Source organism: Primulina eburnea, chromosome 8 (assembly GCF_022965805.1).
Source record: "Primulina eburnea isolate SZY01 chromosome 8, ASM2296580v1, whole genome shotgun sequence".
Taxonomy (NCBI): domain Eukaryota; kingdom Viridiplantae; phylum Streptophyta; class Magnoliopsida; order Lamiales; family Gesneriaceae; genus Primulina; species Primulina eburnea.
Genome location: NC_133108.1, coordinates 34,160,917 through 34,182,956, shown reverse-complemented (window position 1 = coordinate 34,182,956; position 22,040 = coordinate 34,160,917). Strand labels below are relative to the sequence as shown.

General features: G+C 32.4%; 3 protein-coding genes across 3 annotated transcripts; 2 read left to right on the top strand and 1 right to left on the bottom strand.

Annotated features, from left to right (window-relative positions):
• Positions 1–9,871: 9,871 nt before the first annotated feature.
• LOC140839414 (probable receptor-like serine/threonine-protein kinase At5g57670) lies at positions 9,872–13,061 on the bottom strand. Its single transcript, XM_073206101.1, has 7 exons — positions 12,700–13,061; positions 12,301–12,555; positions 11,974–12,131; positions 11,794–11,873; positions 11,329–11,464; positions 11,097–11,246; positions 9,872–10,209 (listed from the first exon to the last, which is right to left on the bottom strand). Exons 1-7 carry the CDS (start codon positions 12,875–12,877, stop codon positions 9,976–9,978), a joined length of 1,191 nt encoding a protein of 396 aa, XP_073062202.1. The 5' UTR covers positions 12,878–13,061; the 3' UTR covers positions 9,872–9,975.
• A 4,542-nt stretch (positions 13,062–17,603) lies between these two features.
• Positions 17,604–18,104, top strand: LOC140839186 (uncharacterized). Its single transcript, XM_073205816.1, has one exon. It carries the CDS (start codon positions 17,604–17,606, stop codon positions 18,102–18,104), a length of 501 nt encoding a protein of 166 aa, XP_073061917.1.
• A 15-nt stretch (positions 18,105–18,119) lies between these two features.
• LOC140839185 (uncharacterized) lies at positions 18,120–19,796 on the top strand. The gene has a single exon (XM_073205815.1). The coding sequence runs from the start codon at positions 18,120–18,122 to the stop codon at positions 19,794–19,796; it is 1,677 nt and encodes a 558-aa protein (XP_073061916.1).
• The last annotated feature ends 2,244 nt before the right edge of the window (positions 19,797–22,040 follow it).

The window sequence follows — 22,040 nt, the reverse complement described above, 5'->3', positions numbered from 1 at the left end:
CTAATTTGCACACACAAAATTCACTTAGAAGAAAATGCAAAAACATCTCAACAACCACAAAGGAGATTAAATCCACACATGAAAGATGTTGTGAAAACTGAAGTTCTCAAACTACTTGATGTTGGAATTATCTACCCTATTTCTGATAGTAAGTGGGTAAGCCCAACACAAGTAGTTCCAAAAAAATCTGGCATCACAGTGATAAAAAATGAAAAAGGTGAATTGTTAACAAGTCGAGTCCCATCTAGTTGGCGGATGTGTATTGATTATAGAAAATTAAATGACGCCACTAGAAAAGATCATTTTCCATTACCATTTTTGGATCAAATTTTAGAAAGAGTAGCAGGTCATCCCTACTACTGTTTTCTTGACGGATATTCAGGCTATTATCAAATTCCCATTGCACTCGAAGATCAAGAAAAAACTACATTCACATGTCCTTTTGGAACATTTGCATTCAGAAGGATGCCATTTGGTTTATGCAATGCCCCAGCAACATTTCAAAGATGTATGCTAAGCATTTTCTGCGACATGGTTGAAAATTGTTTGGAAATTTTTATGGATGATTTAACTGTTTTTGGGAATACATTTGATAATTGTCTTGAAAATTTGGAAAAAGTTTTAAAAAGATGCGAGGAAAAAGGTCTTATTTTAAATTGGGAAAAATGTCATTACATGATTACTTCTGGAATTGTTTTGGGACATGTCGTGTCATCTCATGGAATTGAAGTCGATAAAGCAAAAGTTGATGTCATTGCCAATTTACCCCCTCCAAAAACCATTAAAGAAATTCGCTCATTTTTGGGACATGCTGGATTTTATAGGAGGTTTATAAAGGACTTTAGTTTAATCTCTAAACCCATTTGTAACCTCTTAACAAAAGACAGTGCATTTGAGTGGACTCAAGAATGTCAAAATGCTTTTGATAAAATCATTCGACATTTAACATCAGCTCCTATCATGCAACCTCCTGATTGGTCTTTACCATTTGAAATCATGTGCGATGCGAGTGATTATGCAGTCGGTGCAGTATTGGGTCAAAGAAGAAACGGTAAGCCTTATGTGATATATTATGCAAGTAGAACTTTAAACAATGCTCAAATGAATTACTCCACAACTGAAAAAGAGCTACTTGCTGTAATATTTGCATTAGATAAATTTCGTTCTTATTTGATTGGATCAACAACTATCGTGTTTACTGATCATTCTGCTATTAGATATTTGTTGACCAAACAGGATGCAAAGCCACGACTGATACGATGGATTTTGTTGCTCCAAGAATTTGACATTGTAATCAAAGATAAAAAAGGAACCGAGAATGTCGTAGCCGATCATTTATCGAGACTAGTAACAGGATCATCTTTTGAAATGACACCAATTAACGATAATTTTCCTGATGAACATCTATTTTCAGTTACTACTACACCTTGGTTTGCTAACATAGTAAATTTTCTTGTGACAGGAAAAATGCCACCGCAATGGAGTTCCCAAGATAAAAGAAAATTTTTGAATGAGGTAAAAAACTTTTATTGGGATGATCCGTATCTTTTCAAGTATTGTCCGGATCAAATTTTTCGACGTTGCATACCCGACAATGAGGTAAGTAGTGTCATTAAATTTTGTCATTCAGAAGCATGCGGGGGACATTTTTCTTCAAAGAAAACAGCTGCAAAAATCTTGCAGTGTGGATTTTATTGGCCCACTTTGTTTAAAGACACCCACGAAATCTGCAAGATCTGTGAAAATTGTCAAAAATTGGGTGCGATTTCAAAAAGAAACATGATGCCTTTGAATCCTATCATTGAAATTGAAATATTTGATTGTTGGGGAATAGATTTTATGGGACCTTTTCCACCGTCGTTTGGATACTTGTATATTTTAGTTGCAGTTGATTATGTTTCCAAATGGATAGAGGCAATTCCATGTCGAACAAATGATCATAAAATCGTCATCAAATTTTTGAAAGAAAATATTTTTAGTAGATTCGGAATTCCTCGAGCTATGATAAGTGATGGGGGAACTCACTTTGTTAATAAACCATTTGCTTCATTAATGAAAAAATATGGTATTACTCACAAAGTAACAACTCCTTATCATCCTCAAACAAATGGACAAGTTGAATTAGCTAATAGGGAGATAAAGCAAATTTTGGAAAAAACTGTTAACTCAAATAGAAAAGACTGGTCTCTGCGACTTAATGATGCACTGTGGGCATATCGAACAGCTTTTAAAACATCATTGAATATGTCTCCCTATAGGTTGGTTTATGGAAAACATTGTCATTTGCCTGTGGAATTGGAACATAAAGCTTATTGGGCGATAAAAACTTTAAATTCAAGCATGGATGATGCCAACAAATTGCGTAAATTGCAACTTAATGAACTTGATGAACTCAGAAATGATGCGTATGAGAATTCAAGGATTTATAAAGCAAAAATCAAATCATTTCATGATAAAACAATTCTTAGAAAATCTTTTGAGATTGGTAAAAAAGTTTTGCTTTATAATTCTCGACTTCACATATTCCCAGGAAAATTACGATCAAGATGGACAGGCCCATATGTTATAAAGCATGTGTATCCTTATGGAGCTGTGGATATTGAAAATCCTAAAAATGGTGATGTTTTTAAAGTGAATGGACAAAGGCTTAAACCATTTTTGGAAAATGAAATCTTTCAAGAAGAGTTTATTTCCCTTTCTGATCCTTGATTTTTTTTTTTTTGTGTTGCATTTGATTATTGTTTGTTTTTATTTCAGGTTTTCTTAATCTTTTTATTTTCCCGGTTAAATGGCGGATAACGGTACTCCGTGACTCTCATAGTCGGTTAAATCAGTTTCCCACAATTGCTGATACAAAAATTTAAAAAAAAAAAAATCATTTCTTTTCTTTTCAAAATGGATGAAATTCTCTCAAAAATTTGTAAATATTTTCCCTCTGTTTCTGAAAATGTTCTAAGAAAAATTTATGCAGGAAGGTGTGAAAGATTGAGATTACTAATGCAAAAAGGAATTCCAGAAGATATTCGTCTTGTAATAGAAGCTAAGGTCCGATTAGGAGGAGAAGTTCCACAATCATTGCTTATTCGGTATTTGCCTGGATTAGGAAAAAGCACTTATGCGAAAAAACGAAGGGCCAAAAGTTTAGGGGTTTGTCATAAGTGTGCAAGATGGACTTGTGACAAACGATGCAGATCTTTGGGATGTGTTTCCAATAACAGAGAAGATAAAATTGATTTCATTAAGAATGGGCTGAGTAAGGAGTCTTTAGATAACATCTTATTGACTCTTGAGACGCATTCTAGTGGACATGTGCATATTGAACTTCTCCGTTTATGGAAACAATTTCAAGATGAGCGTCATAGTCTTGGGAATCTGACTAAAAAAGACCCTGTTTGCCAATTTATAAGAAAATTGGATGGGAAGCATATCCTCGACTCATAGAAGGCGTTGAAGCCGTTTCTGGACGTAAAACCAGAGGAAAATTGTGAGCCACAATCACACTACTGTTTATAAGCATGTGTGTCATTATTTTTTTACTATTTATTCTGTTTACAGCTGTGACCCATAGTTTTGTCATGATAACATATTACCCCTATAAAATCTCTCATCTTTCTTTCTACTTTCGCAGAAAATAAAAAAGGAAAGTAAAAACATGACTGGATCCTCTGCACAAACATTGAAAAATATTTGTGTATTTTGTGGGTCGAGTCCTGGAAAAAATGAAGTGTTTGTAGAAGCAGCGAATAATCTTGGAAAGATATTGGCTGAGAGAAAAATTCACTTGGTATATGGGGGAGGTAATATTGGGTTAATGGGATCTGTTTCAACATCTGCTCATCTTGGAGGTAGTCAGGTATTGGGTATTATTCCTATAGCTTTAGCTGAAGGAAATATTACAGGTGTTACGATTGGGGAGGAATTAAAAGTTTCTTCTATGTATGAAAGAATCACTCAAATGATTGAAAATTCTGATGCTTTTATCGCACTACCAGGTGGTTTTGGTACATTAGAAGAAATTTTTCACACTGTTTCTTGGGCACAACTTAATATCCATAATAAACCCGTGGGCTTGTTGAATATCAATAATTATTATGACAGTTTGTTGACATTTCTTGATAAAGCTGTGGAACAGAATTTCATTTCAGAAAATTCACGACGGATGCTCATTTGTGCTTCGACTGCCGATCAATTAATTGATGATTTGGAAGCTTTTGTTCATAAGCCTGATCCGATGATAACAAAGATCAATTGGTCGCAATCAAGCAGTAAGAAAAGGAAGTTGGATCATTGATTCAAAAGTCGTGGATTGGTTTGCGTTTGTTTCAGTTTGTTATCTTCAATAAAGTTCCAGGTGATATCTCTTTCATTATGTACTCTTTATTAATAGCTATTTTGACATTAGGGACAATGTCATATTCTGATTGGGGGGAGAACACATATAAAAAAAAAAAAAAACAAATTTAAAAAAAAATTAAATATTATTTTAAAATAAAACCATGTTTATTGTTTGTACCTTAGTAATTTTTTGCAAAAATGTCATACATTACATATTTGAAAGATTTAAATTAGAACATGCATTAATCTATTTAAGAATGTTTAAATTTTATTTGAAAAAAGGTCATTTTTAATATTCTGATCAATATAAAAATATGATTTATGAAATCTTTTTGAGTGATTAACCATTGTGATAAAATTAGGTAGTAAAGTATATGGCCCAAGATATACCTTATAAGAGTGCCTAAAATTTTTGAACTCACACATATTTTGTGAGTGAGTGGAGAGGACTGAGAAAACAGCTTTCGAGCCTTTATTGATCATGAGAGAGACTATCTATTGTTTAGATCTTGAGTTCTTATTTTGAAAAAAAAAAATATATATTTCCTGAAAAAAAAAGAAAAAAAAAAGAAAAATACAAAAAGAAAGATGTTGAAGATCTATGTAATTTTTAAGTTATATGCTGCGACCCATTTTTCTCTCATAAGAATAAAAAAATAAAAAAAAAATAAAAAAAGAAAGAGAGAAATACATTGTACAAATTAAATAAATATGTGGTCAAAAAGCATAAACTTAGTCTGATTCCATGATGTAAAAAAAAAAAAAAATCAGGAAAAAAAAATATAATAAGAACAACTGGATTTTAAATCAATTGATTTTCTATCTTTTGATTAGTTTGGCTCGTTTGTCTGTCTGCATTCTGTAAACCATTTTTCTGAGCATTTATCTGTATTCCAACTCCATGAGAGAAATCGTTGCCATAAATTGAAACATTTATTAACCTGTGAGGATATGGAGTTGAGACTCTTACTAGGAATTTCTGAAGACCGTGTACATTTAACTACCTAAAATAAGCTTTGAATTAATCATCTCAAATTATTTCATAAATTATAATTATGATGATCTTGATATAACTTTGACAGTTTTCAAATTTTATTTAAACACTTAGATAGTTCTGATTACATTTCTATTTAAATTAATCAATATGTTTTGTATTGCTATTAACGCTTAAATTGCTAGGGACTAGCAATAAGCTGGTTGGGAGGTGTGATAAACATAAAAATTGTACATTAATTAAATGTTTTATAATATAAATATATAGTTTTTGTTTTATTAAATTTTTAAATATTATATGTTTTATAATAAATTGTATAAAATATAAGTTGTTGTGTAATTATAAGTTTTTACTATTTTTACAGGTTCGATAAAACAAGAATAACCTTGGCGTTGCAAATGGGATTAAGATGATTCTTGGACCTGTAGAAAGTTGATGTTAATATCTACAATATTGGTGGCAAGCATGAGATAAAAATCCTCTCACAATTGGGATCAAATTAAGCAACAATTAAAGTTACCGAAGGAGTGGCAGTTTTACCATGCTCTAGTATTTTGACCATATCTCTCAAACTACTTGGTCAAATATTCTGAAAAAAATACCACAACTAGACAACTCAATTATCCACATGTTTCATTTTATGTGAAGAAGAAAATTCGGAGAAGATGCTTGTCAAAAGTGATGTGCAATATAATATTAATTTCTTGGAACACCAATGAAGACTTATGTGTAAAAAATAATATTTTATTTGTGGTTGTCTCCCCAAATTTGGCTATAAATAGGGGTGCATTGTAATGTATTGAGATATCCCTCATTCTATGAACAAATCTTTGAGTTCATAATATTTCTCTCTATATTTTTCTTTTATTTCTTCATTTAAATATAATTAGCATGTTAATTTCATATTCAAAGTTTTACACTTTGAATAATGAATAGCTAACTTCCTAAAGTTGAGATGATAAGGTGAAGCTCTTGGCATGATAATAAGGTTATTATAAGGTAAGAATCTATGTTTTATATTATTTAATCATTATTTATTGTTTATGTTATATTTATTTCTTTAAGCATTTTTATACCCTACTTATAAGTGGGAGTTTTGATTTATTGTTGCTATATGTTACACTAAATTCTTGGAACCATTTAAATGTTAGTTTGGTATTACCAACCATTTAAAATGGATGCCTTGAGTTATTATATATAAATATATTATAATATTAAATTCTTGGAACCATTTAAATGTTAGTTTGGTTTTACCAACCATTTAACTTGGATTCCTTGATTTATTATATATGAATATATTATAGTATTAATTTATTGGTACCATTTAAATGTTTGTTTGGTTTTACCAACCATTTAAAGTGGGAACCTTGATTTAGTGTTTACAAATATATATAGCACAATAAATACTTGACCACATTTATAAGTTTTGGTATATATTATGTACTTATAAGATTATAATTTATAACATAATATAAATATGATTATTTAATATATTGGAACCATTTTATTAAGTGGATTTCAATATTGTTCGTTAATGTTAACTTTATTAAAATACCAAGAGTGGATCCTTTAATCTCAACTACTTAAATTTAAATTTGAACAATTAAAATTTACCCATTAAAGATTCAATTAAAATTAAAAAGAAACAAAAACAAAAACAAAAAGACATTGTAGTGGACTTGTAATTACCTTAGCTTCCCTGTGGATACGATATTCGGACTCACCGAATTATACTACTTGTGGACAACCTGCTCTTGGGAGTGCAACAATCAAAGTCGCAACATGTTGCTCATGTGCAATAGGAATGTTGTCGATCATTGTTGGTCCAGACATTAACACACGCGTCGATGTCCCTTCATTTGCATTGTCAACATGATCATCATCTTCTCCGTAAATTGATGTAGTATACAAATCATCATCGTTATTCATGAAATGATGCGAACTGTTCCAAAATAAATCATTTTCCTCGGCTATGTGTTCTGTAATTGGGGCGGGAATATTTGCAGCCCCAACAGAACTATCAAAATGTCTGACATTTGTTGTATTTTCTTCATCAGCACATGAATTCAAATCCAATTGCCCTGTTCTACTAGAACCCCATGCGACATCAACTCCTGATAGAACCATGATATGATGATCCCAACCTCCTGAAGTAAAATCTCATTCTCGTGTTCTGTTCATCCCCCATGCATAGTCTTCTTCAGTGTGACCCGTGATATGGTGATCCCAAGGACCAGTGTCGATCCTAGAGTATGTCTGAGCTGACTGTTCATCGACGTGATACATAGAAGGTCCCGCTTTATTTAAACCTATTGTTCCCAAACTTTGCGTTATTACCGGCATGAATGCATCAAAATCGTAATCATTTACATTCTGTAACACTGGCGATGGATCAACATACAACAAGTACATGCAATCCAGTGTCGGTAACTCAAACATAAATGTAGACTATCATCATCTGTGATATAGACATGCTCCTCAATGTAACGAGACAACAAGCTATAACAATATTTCGTTGACAATTTGATGCAGAATTTTGATTGGTCGATCTCCAACTTGCGATGCACATAATTCACCAATGAGAAAATTTAGTAGACCGATGGATTTTAATGGGCCTGGTCGCGGGGATACTATATCCAACTCTACCATCTTCAATAATGACGTAGCCACCTACGTAAAGTAAGGCCCTCACGGTATACATGTCTGCACCTAACAAAATTATAATTAATAGTATAATGCAACTGAACAAAATTACAATTAATAGTATAATGCAACTGAACAAAAGTATTATTACATTAATAAAATATAAATAATACGATTAAAATATAAGAAATTAGTGAAATTACTTTTTCAAATGTTGTTGTACGGAGTTTTAATTGAATCAGTGAACGATGTTTAATATCTGCAATAAATTACAAAAAATATCAGAAATATTATATAAAAAAAATTGGAGGTTCAAATTACATTTATTAAATACACAAAAACTTGTGTGAGACGGTCTCACGGGTCGTATTATGTGAGACGAATCTTTATTTGGATAATCTATGAAAAAATATTACTTTTTATGCTAAGAGTATTACTTTTTATTATGAATATAGGTAGGGTTGACCCGTCTCACAGATTGAGATCCGTGATACGGTCTGATATGAGACCTACTCTACTAAATAACAGTAACATATAATATTAAAGAATATTATTTAACTTATATAATAATACCTTTATTATTCAACTTATATGAAAAATTCGGAGGTTTCAAATACCTTTACTTGAAAAACTTATATGAAAATAATATTAAAGAATATTATTCAACTAATAATAAGTATTTAATATACAATTTAAATTTTGTTAGTATTATTACATTAAATTAATTCAATAATATAAATTGTTGCAATAAGTAAATTCAGTAAATCAAATTTAGTTCAGTCAATAAACGAACAATAATAAATATAATGAACAAAAAAAGAGCGTTACCTCTTAAAGTTTGCTCTTATGATATAAATGATTAATCAACGAACAATATAATAACTTGTCAATGTTAAACATTCTTACAAAAAATACAACATAAAAAAATATTAAGTCAACACTAATAAAATAATATAATACTTCATAAGTCTTGATAACAAAAAAAATATGAGCATAACAAACCGACGTGAACTATTACCAACAAACAGAAATATTGATGTTGCGCAAATAAAAATACCGAAGACGGAAGAATATATCACAGATGACCCAACAAATTGAAATGCCGAGGACATCCAACAAATCACCGAATGAAATTACCGAATGGTACGGAAGAATTGAAAATAGGATACCAAATGGAAAAGGGAAATGGATACCGAATGGAAGGGGCACAAATAAAAAATGGGATACCGAATGGAAAGGATTGCACAAATAAATAGAAGGGGAGGAGTGGGGGTCACGTACAATGAATCCGTGACCTCCTGCCACGGATTCAGAATCCGTGACATTTTTTTTATTTTTTTTAAAATTAATTATGAATCTGTGACATTGTTTAGCGGATTATACTACTTTTACTAAAATTTACAATTTGCAACATTTTTATAATGATTTTATTAATTTATAATATTTTTTAAAAAAGCCCTACAATCTTATTTTGATTTTGAAATGTTATGCATGAGAGAAGATATGTTTTGTTATAACAAAGTTCTATGTTTATGTTTTTTGTGAAAATTACAAGCATATATATCATGTTGTAAATCGTGTTTGATTGGTCCTAATTTGCTGAGTGTTTCACCAAAGACTAACATCCCTTACCTTCCCCAGTTAAGAATGAAGAAGAGAATGAAGAAGACGATCAAAACCAATTTTGGGAATGGTTGTTATGCCTTGTTGATAGTTTGTCTTTTACATTCAGTTAAAAATTTATGTTATATTCAAGTTGTAAGCTTCCATGATCGTTTGTTATCATTTTCCTTTGTAAAGAAAGTTTTTGGTAATGAAATAGACTGGTTTGGTTAATTAATATACTACGAGGTTTGTTGATTTCAAATATTTATTTGTTAAATTATTACATACCACGACTTAACCAAAAATAATGGTGTGAAGTTGGCTATAAGTAGCATCACTATACATTCACATCACACATTTATTTATAGATATATAATATTTACCCTCAAACTTTACCTTTATTTGGATATTTTGTATTTATACATATCAATTACTATCATTGTAGGATTTATTTTTTGATTGTAGTTAGAGCTCCCAATTGAGACGGAGTCTCTCGGTGAGATTGAGAATGAACCATCGGATCCACATTCAAGATCCTCAAAACCCCAAAGTTCTTCGTGATCTTCCTCTTCCTTGGACGTTTTCCATTTTTCCTTGTCGATTTCTTCCTCCGATAAAATTATTTCCAACACCTATAAAATAAAATCATCATAGTTTAGTGTTCAGTACTTAAATAAAAAAAATTATATATAGAGAGCTAATTTAGCCGAATTCGACCGAAGTTCGATCTAGGATCGGCTAATCGAAGGCTAGGATCAACCCTTTCTCACTATGCCTTTTAGGCTGTCAATATCACTCAAAGATCTCCCTAATCACATGCATGAACTAGATATATCTGCCTATTAGCCCACACAGAATAAAGTTAATGGTTAGGTGAAGAAAAAGGAAAGAAATCAAACACCGTCCATTTAAAATATGGTTAAAATCACATGATATGGAGACAACAAGGCTATCAAATAATGACCAATATCTAATCTTATCATAATTTACTGAAACTTCTCGTCGGCAGGTCTGATCAACCATGAAAAGCTTTTGTGGAGTCTTTCCTTCAATCGGAATAATTAATTAAACGAGCGTGTTAAGTTTGATACTACGGTCTCTATCAGTAAACCAGAAAGGTTAGTGTGAGATTAGGTGATTTTATAGGAGAAAACAACACAATCTTAGCCTATACTTCAACACAAAATCGACACGGCCTTTAAAAGAAAGAAAGTGCTTATATTGAATAAAGGTTGAGAAGAGGATAATGTAGAATAACAGGGCATTCGAGAAAGGCTTCTTCTGTAATGACAGATCTTTGGAGGAATGTTTCCTATGTTCTGAGCCGAATCAGGAAATCCCATATCGCTTATGTTACCTCGATCATTTCCCAAATCGAAACAAGAAAAAGGTACAAATGTATGTTCACGATAACAACAAGAATTCCATGAGCATAGCAAAAGTAGGCAGTCAGTCATTGAACGCATAATGCATGATATTTAATCACAGAATAAGGGAAAATCAGAAAAAAAACGATCACCTCGCTCATCGTAGGGCGCCAGATAGAAGAGGCTCGAATGCACAGAGATGCTGCATATGCAAGCTTATTAAGCTGTATTTCATTGTAATCATCTACAAGCCTCGGATCAATCACATCTTTCGTATTTCCTTGGCTTAATATTGGTTTTGCCTATTTGATTAGCAGAATGAAATCAAGTGTTCCTTGAAACATTAAAAAAAAAACTTGAACTATGTATAGATTTTGGCATTACCCAGCTATGCAAACTTTGATGAGAGTTATCCACAGGTTTCTTTCCAGAAATAAGCTCAAGTACAAACACTCCAAATGCAAATACATCGGTCTTTTCATCTACGACTCCATGCATAAAATACTCCGGTGCTAAATGTCTGCCATATGCAAGGACCAAATGTCATCTTCTGCGACACTCGGTGTTAGATTTTCAACAACACGAACAGGATATGCGTCACGTTTCTCATGATACATGCCACATTCACATCGCGTGACCGATCAATTTTTGCTACGTCATAATCTCTAACTATTAGTAACTTAGTAAATCAAATATTTTAAAACATACAACGTCGAATCGTCATGTTTTGATTGTTATGACAAAAATGGCAATTGCTTTTCTCCAACATTTTATGAAACTCGTGATGAGCATCCATCCAGTCAGTATACTATGTAAAACCCGAACTTAAGACATGAATTCAGTGTGTACCCAAAAGTTCCTTCTATTGGAACTATTGAATGATGACTCCATTGAGAAGGGAGCCATTTTGCCAACCCAAAATCAGATATCTGTAAAGAAGTAAATTGAAAACACTTACTAGCCTAAGCCCATATCTCCTCCTCATTATTAAAGATAAAAAATTTAAAACAAGTAAAATTGAAAAATGACCTGCGGTTCAAAATCTGCTGTCAATAAAATATTTGATGCCTTGATGTCCCTATGAATTATTCTTCTGGGACACCTCTTATGCAAGTAATGTAGGCCCCTAGCTGTTCCAACTGCAATTTTATGTCTTGTTTTCCAGTCCATTACTGGCAATTTCTCATCTAAACCAAAGAACCAAAAATAAATAATTAAAAGAATCCCATAAATTTTCATAATCATCGACTTGAAAAAACGAAATTTAATTTTTTTAAAATTTTTTTTAATATAGACAAAGCTAAAGCTTAAATCAAATAAATTTCACAAAAACCCCACAAATTTGAGTCTTCGTACCATGTAGAAGAGAAGAAACAGAGCCCTTTGAAGAGAACTGGAAAACAAGATAGAGACCATTATCAAGACAGCAACCAAGAAGCGAAGTAACGTTTGGATGCGAAACATGCCCCAATGTCCCAATCTCACTCAAGAATTCCTTCTCTTTTCTCTCGTCATTCGACGTTTTGGACAACCTTTTCACTGCAATTGCTTCCCCATCTTCCAAAACTCCTCTGAAAACCTCAGCATATCCCCCTCTCCCCGCCATATTCTCTGGAAAAAAAAGAAAGAAGAAGAAATTAAATTGTCAAATCCACCCACCCTTATGTATCATATATTCTGATGCCATTTCACTTGATATCCTTAGTTTTTTTTTTTTTTCTCAAATAAAACATCAAAATCTGAAGCAGCATGAACCTGGGGAGAACCCATCGGTGGCAGCAAAGATTTCTTCGTAGGAAAAGCATTTCCAAGTGGGCTTCTGAAATGGCTGTGAAACGGTGGGTTGATTTTGCTGCGCAGCAAAAATGGAATCTTTGGAGGACTCCTTGTAGGAGAACAGGCGCCTCAGGCTGGTTGTACGTATGTATTTCATGACTCGGACGTACTTTGAGGATCACAGGCGTTGTGTGTGTTGCTTATGTGCAGTGCAGAGGACTCCAGGTCAAAGGACAGAGTGGAGAATCGGATCACTTCAAAACATGACAGTGGAGAGCAGGTGACAGTGCTGCTCTGTGATAACTTAAATTGTTTTTTTGGCACATAAAAATCTACTCCAGATTTTTTATTTAATTTTAAATAGGAAATTTGTTGTTTTAAGGAATAAAAAGTTGTTTAGAGACATAATATAAAATAGTAAATTTGATGAAGGGGAATGAGTCGATTAGAGCAATCAAAACGGATTATATATGTCTTGAATAAGTGAGTTGGATTGATAATGTATCGACCTGACCTGTCAAATGGTGTGTTGTGGTGGATTGCAGGCCACCAGCTCTCTTCGATCGGTCAAATATAAGTAAAAATCGATGGATTTTTTTGAAGAAAAATCTTTTTTTTTTTAATTTATCATTGGGATTAATTATTTTTACAATAATTGTACGAAGTTTGGGAAAAATAATCCTAGTCGAAAACTTATACAAAATATTTGGTTATTATTTGAGTTTTGTTGACGTTTCATTAACAGGGTGCTTGATTATTTAGGAAGAGTAGGTCTCATGTGAGACCGTCTCACGGATATCAATCTGTGAGACGGGTCAACCCTACCCATATTCACCACAAAAAGTAGTACTCTTAACATTAAAAGCAATACTATTTCATGGATTACCCAAATAAAGATCCGTCTCACAAAATTTGACCCGTGAGACCGTCTCACACAAGTTTTTGCCATTTAGGAAATAGTGGTTCCATTAATCAGCAGGAAATGATTGGAGTTGTTGAATTAAAGCACAAATCCAACAATAATCCGTTAATTGTGGGGTGGAATTTGGGTATAATATAACTTTTATATTTCTTTTTTTAAAAAAAAGAAGAAGAAGAAGAAGAGAGAAATAAACATTTATTTATAGAATATGTGACACGTCCTTAGCAACTACCAAACAATTATTTATAGGGGGTTGGAATTGTAAATTTTATTTAATTTACTTGTTTGAAGAGATAAATGTCTTTCTTATTTTATTTTGTCTATAAAATAATATAAGTACTATTATTTTATTTTTCATTTTTCTCGGATTATATATTATGTTATTATGCCATACTTTGACAAAAAAAATTACTTTTTAAATAATTTTATCTATTTAATATAATTTGACATCTAGAACAATAATTTTACGTCCTCATAGAATGCTTAAATAATTTCTCTATATCTTTCTCTTCCAGGATTCGAAAAACTGATTGAATTGGATTCGATAAAATTCCCATCAAACTGAATTTTTTTTTATAGAGCTGAGGCCATACGTGAGATTTTTTTGGCGTTCAAATAATAATGTGAATTCATTTTCTTTGTTTTTTATTAATGAATGTTTTCAAAAAACTTAAAACAGTGGAATGTAAGGGATGATATCAAAATTTTACGTCGAGTTCAGTTTGGAGATTGGGTCATCAAATCTTCGCAGTTGAGTGAATCGGATTGAGGCTCGGAGTTCTGCACAAACAGATATAGGGTTAGGGGCGCCAAAGAGTTTTATGGTGTGAACCAGTTATGCTTAAATCAGTCTGAAGAGCAAAATTAAGAGATATATATAGTAATGGTAAGTTAGCAAGAGCACGTGTGTGTTAAAACTATGACCAATACATGATTTATAAAAGCATGATATGTTAATTACCTTGTTGGAGTAGGATTCTTACCTGAGATAGGAAACGTCAGACAATAGGACTTCTTAACCGTGGAGGCTAGGACTCTTGATGGTGGCTATGATTCTTGTCTTATCTCGATGAGATTTGACGAGTCCGGTATTTATCAGGATATCTTATTTATTAACGAGAATGTTTTCACATTCCTTAACGCACATATGAGTTCGGACTTCTTATTGTTAGGTTGGGCTCGGTATCCGAGTTCATGATCAACAATGAGGTATAAAATTTAAAGGGTTAGGGTTAATTTTGAAATGAGCTTAGATCCGTCCGAGTATAAATATAAAAGACAAATAATACATAATGTTCAAATTATTTTTTATATAATCAAATAAGAATGCTTAAAACATCTAAATAATCATTTAAATAGTACTTGTCTAGAAATTTTTGACATGTTAAGGATAAAGTTCGACGATAATTTTATTTTACCAAATGACAACATAAATGTTAATTCAAGAAATATTCATATAATAGCCAAAAATTTTATTAAATTTTCGAAGAGAATAAAAATTAAGAGAAGAAAACTCAGCGGAATTTCAAAATGTTCTTTTTTTAAAGTTTAAAAGCCTAAATTAATTTTTTCTTGTTAATAATATTGTGATATTAACATATGGAGTTTTGCATTTTTAAACTGATATGATTTTCTATAATATTGATATCTATAATAAGATTTTCTAGAATATTAATATTTATGATAAAATCTTTAAATATTATATTATTGTTCAAAAGAGTTATTTTCTAATAAAATTCTTGTTTTTATTTTTGCGTAGGGCAAGGAATAAAATCTAGGGTAAAAGAAATCTTAAGAGATTGTTGCTGCTACGCGTGTGTGGGCTTTTGGAGTTCAAGGGGAGCAGTGAAATGCTGCCAAAATTTGATTAGTGTGTCGTTTATTCGAGAACTTCTGTTTCACATTTTTTCATCCGTAGTTTTGATTATACAATTTGAAATATATTTTTAGATATACTTTGTTCGCTCACTTGTTAAGGGAGTTAGCTTTTATTTGTTCACTATATTGATTTTTGTAAACTGATAAGTTTTCCAATGAATCGTTTTTCTCTTAGACACCACACGAGTATAAATACTTGTGCATGATTTACTCTATCTTATTTTATTCATTAAAGTTTATTTGTGTATTTAATTAATATATTTCGATGCATGTTGTAAGTAGACGTTACAACACCTGCACATAACACAAAAATCTAATACACACAATCTTAGTATTTATGTTAAACAATTCTTTCACATGTGAGGATTAAACTAAATATAGAAGATTTTTTATGTCTTTTATTTGTAATTTTTACAGGTTATGCAGTTAAATCGTATCATAGATAATAATAATAAAAAAAAAAAAAAATTGGACCCATTCTCAAGATAGGGTATGAGGAGATCACTTTTTAGGTCTCACGTCAAGTTCGACTATCATGGAGTTGATTTTGGAAAAAAAATATACCCAAAATAGTTATCATTCTTCTCACTCTTAAATATCAAATGGAATTCTTATTTGGGCATACAAATAAAAAAAGTGAGAGTTTCAAATAAATTAATATTGAGACATCTTCTCACATACAAATTTCCTTTATTATGACGTGCCTTAATTAACAGAATGAAATGCAAAAAAATCAACGTACACCGCTAATGATTTAGTTGCTTTGTTTACTAATTACACTTCTCTGTATTTTATTAGTGTTGACTCAGATGAGGTGCGAGGGCACAATTTTTTATTTTTGTACACAAGACTTGCTGATAAACAAAGAACAACAATCGGAGTACAAAATAGGAACCACTAGAAGAATTTTTCGTTTTTACTTCGGCATTGATTACTTCGACGATTATTAATGATGAAGTAATATATACTAATCAACTTCGGTAATAACACCGACAAATGTTGGATAAATGAATAATGAAGAGTTGTTGAATAGGAAAAGGGAGTGAGAGTTGTCTCACATGGAGAAAATCAGGGGCGGAGCTATGGTGGGGCTGGGTTGGGCTCCAGCCCCACCTAATTTTTTAAACAAAATTATATATATATGTTTTATTTTAAAAAATTTATTGATAGCCCCACCTAATTTTTTAAAAAATATATATATATGTATATGTTTTATTTTAAAAAATTTATTGATTAGCCCCAAAACTCAATCTATATTTTCTCTTTTTTTCACTTGTCCATCTTTATTATTTTCTTTCAAACTATCACAATTTTCATTATTTCAAATGGCTGTAACTTCATCATCGATCGCCATTTTTCAAAATTGATTTTAGATTCGGAAAACTCACGGCATAAGCTTTCTTTTAATACCAAAATTTCGAAGTTTCTTTGTCGTCTTGAAATCAGCCGTCGCCCATCGGTTGCCGTTTTCACCGAAAATCATGAGGAAATCTTAGTGTTAGACTTTCTACGGTTCGTTCTTGTTGTTCTTAGTTAGATTTCAAATTTTAAAGGTAATTTCAGATTTTAGTGTTTCGAAATTTGGGTATTTTGGTTTTCTTCAATTTCGATAATTGATATATATTAAATTGTTGATTGTAAGTACTATATTTGAGCCGATTGATGGTATTTACAATTTTTTGAAATTTATTTGAGCATTATTTCGAATTTTCAGATTTTATTTTGGGGATTGTCGATTTTTAATTTTTATTATTTATTACTTGGATGTTTAGATGCTATAGAAAATATCAATGTGAATTTATGGAATTTTGTAGGAATTGTTGAAAAATTCAGAATTATGTAAATAGGATTTTCGAACTTATAAGTCTGTAAAAATTTTATATTTAAATATATTATGCCTTAAGATTGTCAAATATTAACTTCAGAATTGTTTTGGAATAATTATAATTGTTTGAGTTTTATTGGATTAAAGTAACAATTATTTAGTGTTGGTAATGTTGATTTGATTTAGTTAGCCATAATAAGTTAAACTAAATTGACATTTTATGTTGTAGACGACACCAAGGAGAAAAGAAACTCAAGAATGAAGAAAAGGAAAACCATCGACTCATTTTTTCAACAAAAAGAGCATACATCGGCAAGTCAGGACCATTCTCCATCAAATATTGAAGTCTCAATTCCCAGTGATCAACAATTTAACAAATCTCCTACAATTGATATTGATGTGAGTTCTCTTGAACCTGATCCGGCATTACGTACTCCGATATGGAAATATCCTGTTAATCAAATGGATGAAATTAGACGAGCTTATATCAAGATGAGGCCATATCAACCAATTAAGAAAGAGTATCCACCGACCAATTTTGGAAATCAAAATCGACGATTCCAAAGTCACTGGTTCAAAAAATTTACTTGGTTAGAGTACTCTCTTGTGAAAAATGCTGCATTTTGTTTTCCATGCTTCTTGTTTGAATATAAGCATCCTCGTAATCCTGCATTTACAATTGATGGATTCAAATATTGGAAGCGAGTTAATGATGGCGATAGATGCACATTTTTGATGCATATAGGATGCAATACTTAACCACATAACAATGCTATGGAATATCTTGACAATTTGATGAACATACCTCGTCATATTGACAAAGTGATAAATGCACAATCTTCAGAAGAAAAACAGAAGAACAGATTACGGCTTACAGCAACTATTGAAAGCATTATATGGCTCACTTTGCAAGCATGTGCATTTAGAGGGCATGATGAATCTCCATCTTCTAATAATCGTGGAAATTTTATCGAGATGATAAATTTTATAGGAAAAATGAATAAGAGTATTGGGGACATCGTCTTAGAGAAAGCTCCTAAGAATGCAAAGTATACTTCACCAGATATTCAGAAAGATGTCTTAGATATCATTTCCAACCAAGTGAGAGCCAAGATTCGTAAAGAAATTGGAGATGCAAAATTCTGCATTTTAGTTGATGAAGCGAGAGATGCATCTAACAAGGAGCAGATGGCTATTGTATTGAGATTTTTGGATACTGAAGGCTTTTTACGAGAGCGATTCTTTACCATTGTACACGTGACAGATACAACTGCTGCAACACTTAAGAAAGAAATATCTGATGCACTTGGTCGTTATGACTTGCATATCCACAACATGCGTGGACAGGGATATGATGGTGCTAGCAATATGCGGGGTTCTTGGAATGGATTGCAGGCTCTTTTCTTGAAAGATTGCTCGTGTGCATATTATGTACATTGTTTTGCTCATCGACTTCAACTAGCATTAACTGCAGCTGCTGAAAAAGAGGTATCCATTTGGTTATTCTTTTCAAAATTGAATTCCATTTGCAATCTCATCAATGCATCTCCTAAACGGCATGGTGAGTTACATTCTGCTCAAAGAATTGAAGTTGCGCATATGGTAGCTACTGGTGAACGTGATACAGGTAGAGGATGTAATCAAATTGGAAATTTATTACGACCTGGAAAGACTCGTTGGAGTTCTAATTTCGACTCACTTTGTAGCATGATTGATATGTATAGCTCTGTGATTACCGTGTTGGAAAATATGGTGGATGATGGAGCTTCTAATTCCATTCGTGGTGAAGCTAGTGGTGCATTGATTGCGATGAAGGCTTTTGATTTCATATTCATATTACACTTGATGCATAAGATAATGGGGATAACAAATCTGCTTTGTCGAGCATTGCAAGAGAAATCTCTAGATATTTTTAGTGCAATGGATTATGTTTCAACAACTAAAACTTTGCTTCGTACTTTGAGAGAAGAAGGATTTGATCTCCTACTTAGTCATGTGAAAGAAGTTTGTGTTAGGTATGACATTGAGATACCTCACATGGAAGCTCGTTATAAATCTGGTACAGGTCGTTCTTGTCAACATAATGATTCAATCACAGTTGAGCACTACTATCGATTTGATGTATTTACAGCTGCAATTGATTTTCAAGTTGAAGAGCTTAATAATAGATTCAAAGATGAGGCAGTTGAACTTCTTAAACTTAGTTGTGCTTTGGAACCTAAAGAAAATTTCAAGCTTTTTAATGTTGATCATATCTATCGACTTGCTGAGAAATTCTATTATCTTGATTTCGATTCACAAGATTTGCTTCACTTGAGAATGCAATTGGATCACTATAAACTTGATGTTGCTGGCCATGAAAGATTTCAGAATTTATCAACTATTTCTGAATTATGTCGAAGATTATTTGAGACAAATAAGTCAGGAACCTACGATTTGATTGACAGGTGATTTATATATTTGTATCTACGTCGTTTACTTATTTATCGATTCTGATATATTTATTTAATAAGAAGAATCGAAGAGCACAACTTCAGTAGTGTTTTAGCTTCATGTTTTTTAAGGTATTAAATATTAAATACTCTTGTTCTATGTTTTCAAGAAGACAGTGTTTACATATTTTTTATTTTAAATTTTTTATTTAATTATTTATTTTATTAAATACTATATGGGACAGAGCCAGCCCCAGGTAATTTTGTATCCTGGCTCCGCCCCTGGAGAAAATAGCCAAATGAAGTCTTTCTTATAAACTCCAAGTTTGAATAGGGGTTTGGGTCCCAAGGGGTACCAGAAGTTTTTAGAAGGGGGAAGAAGCTAATAAGCTGTGTCTTGGTGAAACACACACGCACGCTCGTCTCGGCCCGGCCCGGTTCGGTGCGGTCTTTGACAAGCATTATTCTTTTTGGAGAATAAATTTTTCAGTCACTAGAGCCGCAAATTGATGCACTTGGACAGAGGTATGCGCGCGCGGGTACGCCACATCCCGCGCGGATTCGCGCCTGTTGCTGTAACTCGGCCATCGGCCAGAACAGGGCGCGTGCCCTACTATGCGCACAGCGCGCTGAGTCAGTACCTTGTGCGCGGCGCTGGTTCTGGAAAAATACGCATCCCTTGTCTATGATGGAATCTGTTCTTGGCTGGTTTTGGCCCAACCATTGTATCCTTTGACTAGAATTGTGTCTCTTCTAAGCATCCGGTCTAGAGAAACGTGTCTCTTCAACGCAACCGATGATCATCTATAAATAATCCCTCCAACCATTTTCCAAGGCTGCTGATTTTTTCACTGCACTTCTTCTTCACATATTGTTGCATCCTTTGATTTTCGAAATACTTGAAAGTTCAAACATAAATTTGTTTGCTGGTTTCGAGATTTGTAGTGCTGGAAAATCTCGACATGAAGTCGTTGTATCTTGGGGACAATTGCCTGCAACATATAGCACTTTATACGGGCAATTTCGTCTTGCGGAGAAAGGATCTTCCTTGTCTCGACTTGCTCTTATTGTTTTTGCTTTTTGTTCGTGATTCAAGTTGCTGCGCTTTTCTCGTGTTTTAAGAGATCCAACATATCCAGGGTAATATCTATCGAACAAGTAAAACATTAATTTCTACTAGTGAACTCCCATAGCTAAACTATGCGTGTGTTATACTAGTATTTTCTCGCACCCAAGACGCAACGTATGATTAAAACTCATTTATAGAACGTTCAGAATTTATTTACCTTTGCATTTAAGAATGATGGACAACAAACCAGTCCGAAATAAGCGAAGTTAATTCTTCTTGTAAATATATATAAATGATCTACTGGGGTCAACAACCTTCTTCAATCTCAAGAATCAGATCCACGATCAGATACTTTGTTTCTCGTATAGATTACACTAGAAATCCACACGAAATTTGCTTCGAGATTCAGATTTCCAGAATTTTAAACATCCCTAGCGGTGTGGCAACGTCGGGGTGGCAGCACAGCGGTGCTATCGAGGAAGGATGATCGTCCGTGGGTTTTTTCCAAGTTGGGGTGGCCAAAATCTTTTCTGAGGGAGGAGAACAAAACTTTTGTAAATTTTCTTTGTGTCAACTGTGTTTAATAAACACACACTATATAAAATTAAATATTAGTTATTTAACTACTTAATTAATTATTAATCAATTCTAGATTTTTTTAGAATATTATATAAGAATTTTATATGTAGTAGTCACCGTTGCTAATTTATTATTCAGTCAATATATTCTTAATTTACTAAATAAATAATTGTGAACTCATTATTACCTCGATTGACTTCAGATAGTGTCGATGTATCGGTGATACAAATCTCGTTCATATAATGAAAAATAAAAATTTCAAAGGATAAAATTTTTCAGTGATCCATTTTTTGTAGCTGCCAATTTTGTGAACACATTCATTAAAATATGTAATTCCACTCTAAAGACTTAATTAAAAGTTAAACTAACTTCCACAAGTTTCAATATATGAAATCAACTTATAAACTCTTTCATAAGCAATTTGTTAGATTTTCATCAAACTACTGTCGCAAAATCTAACTTCTTGAACTTGACTATATCAACGAGAACAAAAAATCCGGCACTTTTTGACCCTCAATGGTTTTTAGATACAGCTAGTCATGTGTTCAAAACTTCATTTGATTCAAAACAACATTTATTGCCATAATTTATCTTATTCTTTTCTTCAACCCCTTG

Excerpts from the sequence above, each read along its gene's own strand:
- LOC140839414 (XM_073206101.1), bottom strand. The coding sequence starts at position 12,877 with ATGAAATACATACGTACAACCAGCCTGAGGCGCCTGTTCTCCTACAAG. Across the intron at positions 12,556-12,699 it reads CACCGATGGGTTCTCCCCAG|AGAATATGGCGGGGAGAGGG; the intron begins GTTCATGCTGCT and ends TTTTTTTTCCAG. Across the intron at positions 11,465-11,793 it reads CCAATAGAAGGAACTTTTGG|ACATTTAGCACCGGAGTATT; the intron begins GTACACACTGAA and ends TGCATATGGCAG.
- LOC140839186 (XM_073205816.1), top strand. The coding sequence starts at position 17,604 with ATGAAGAAAAGGAAAACCATCGACTCATTTTTTCAACAAAAAGAGCAT.
- LOC140839185 (XM_073205815.1), top strand. The coding sequence starts at position 18,120 with ATGGAATATCTTGACAATTTGATGAACATACCTCGTCATATTGACAAA.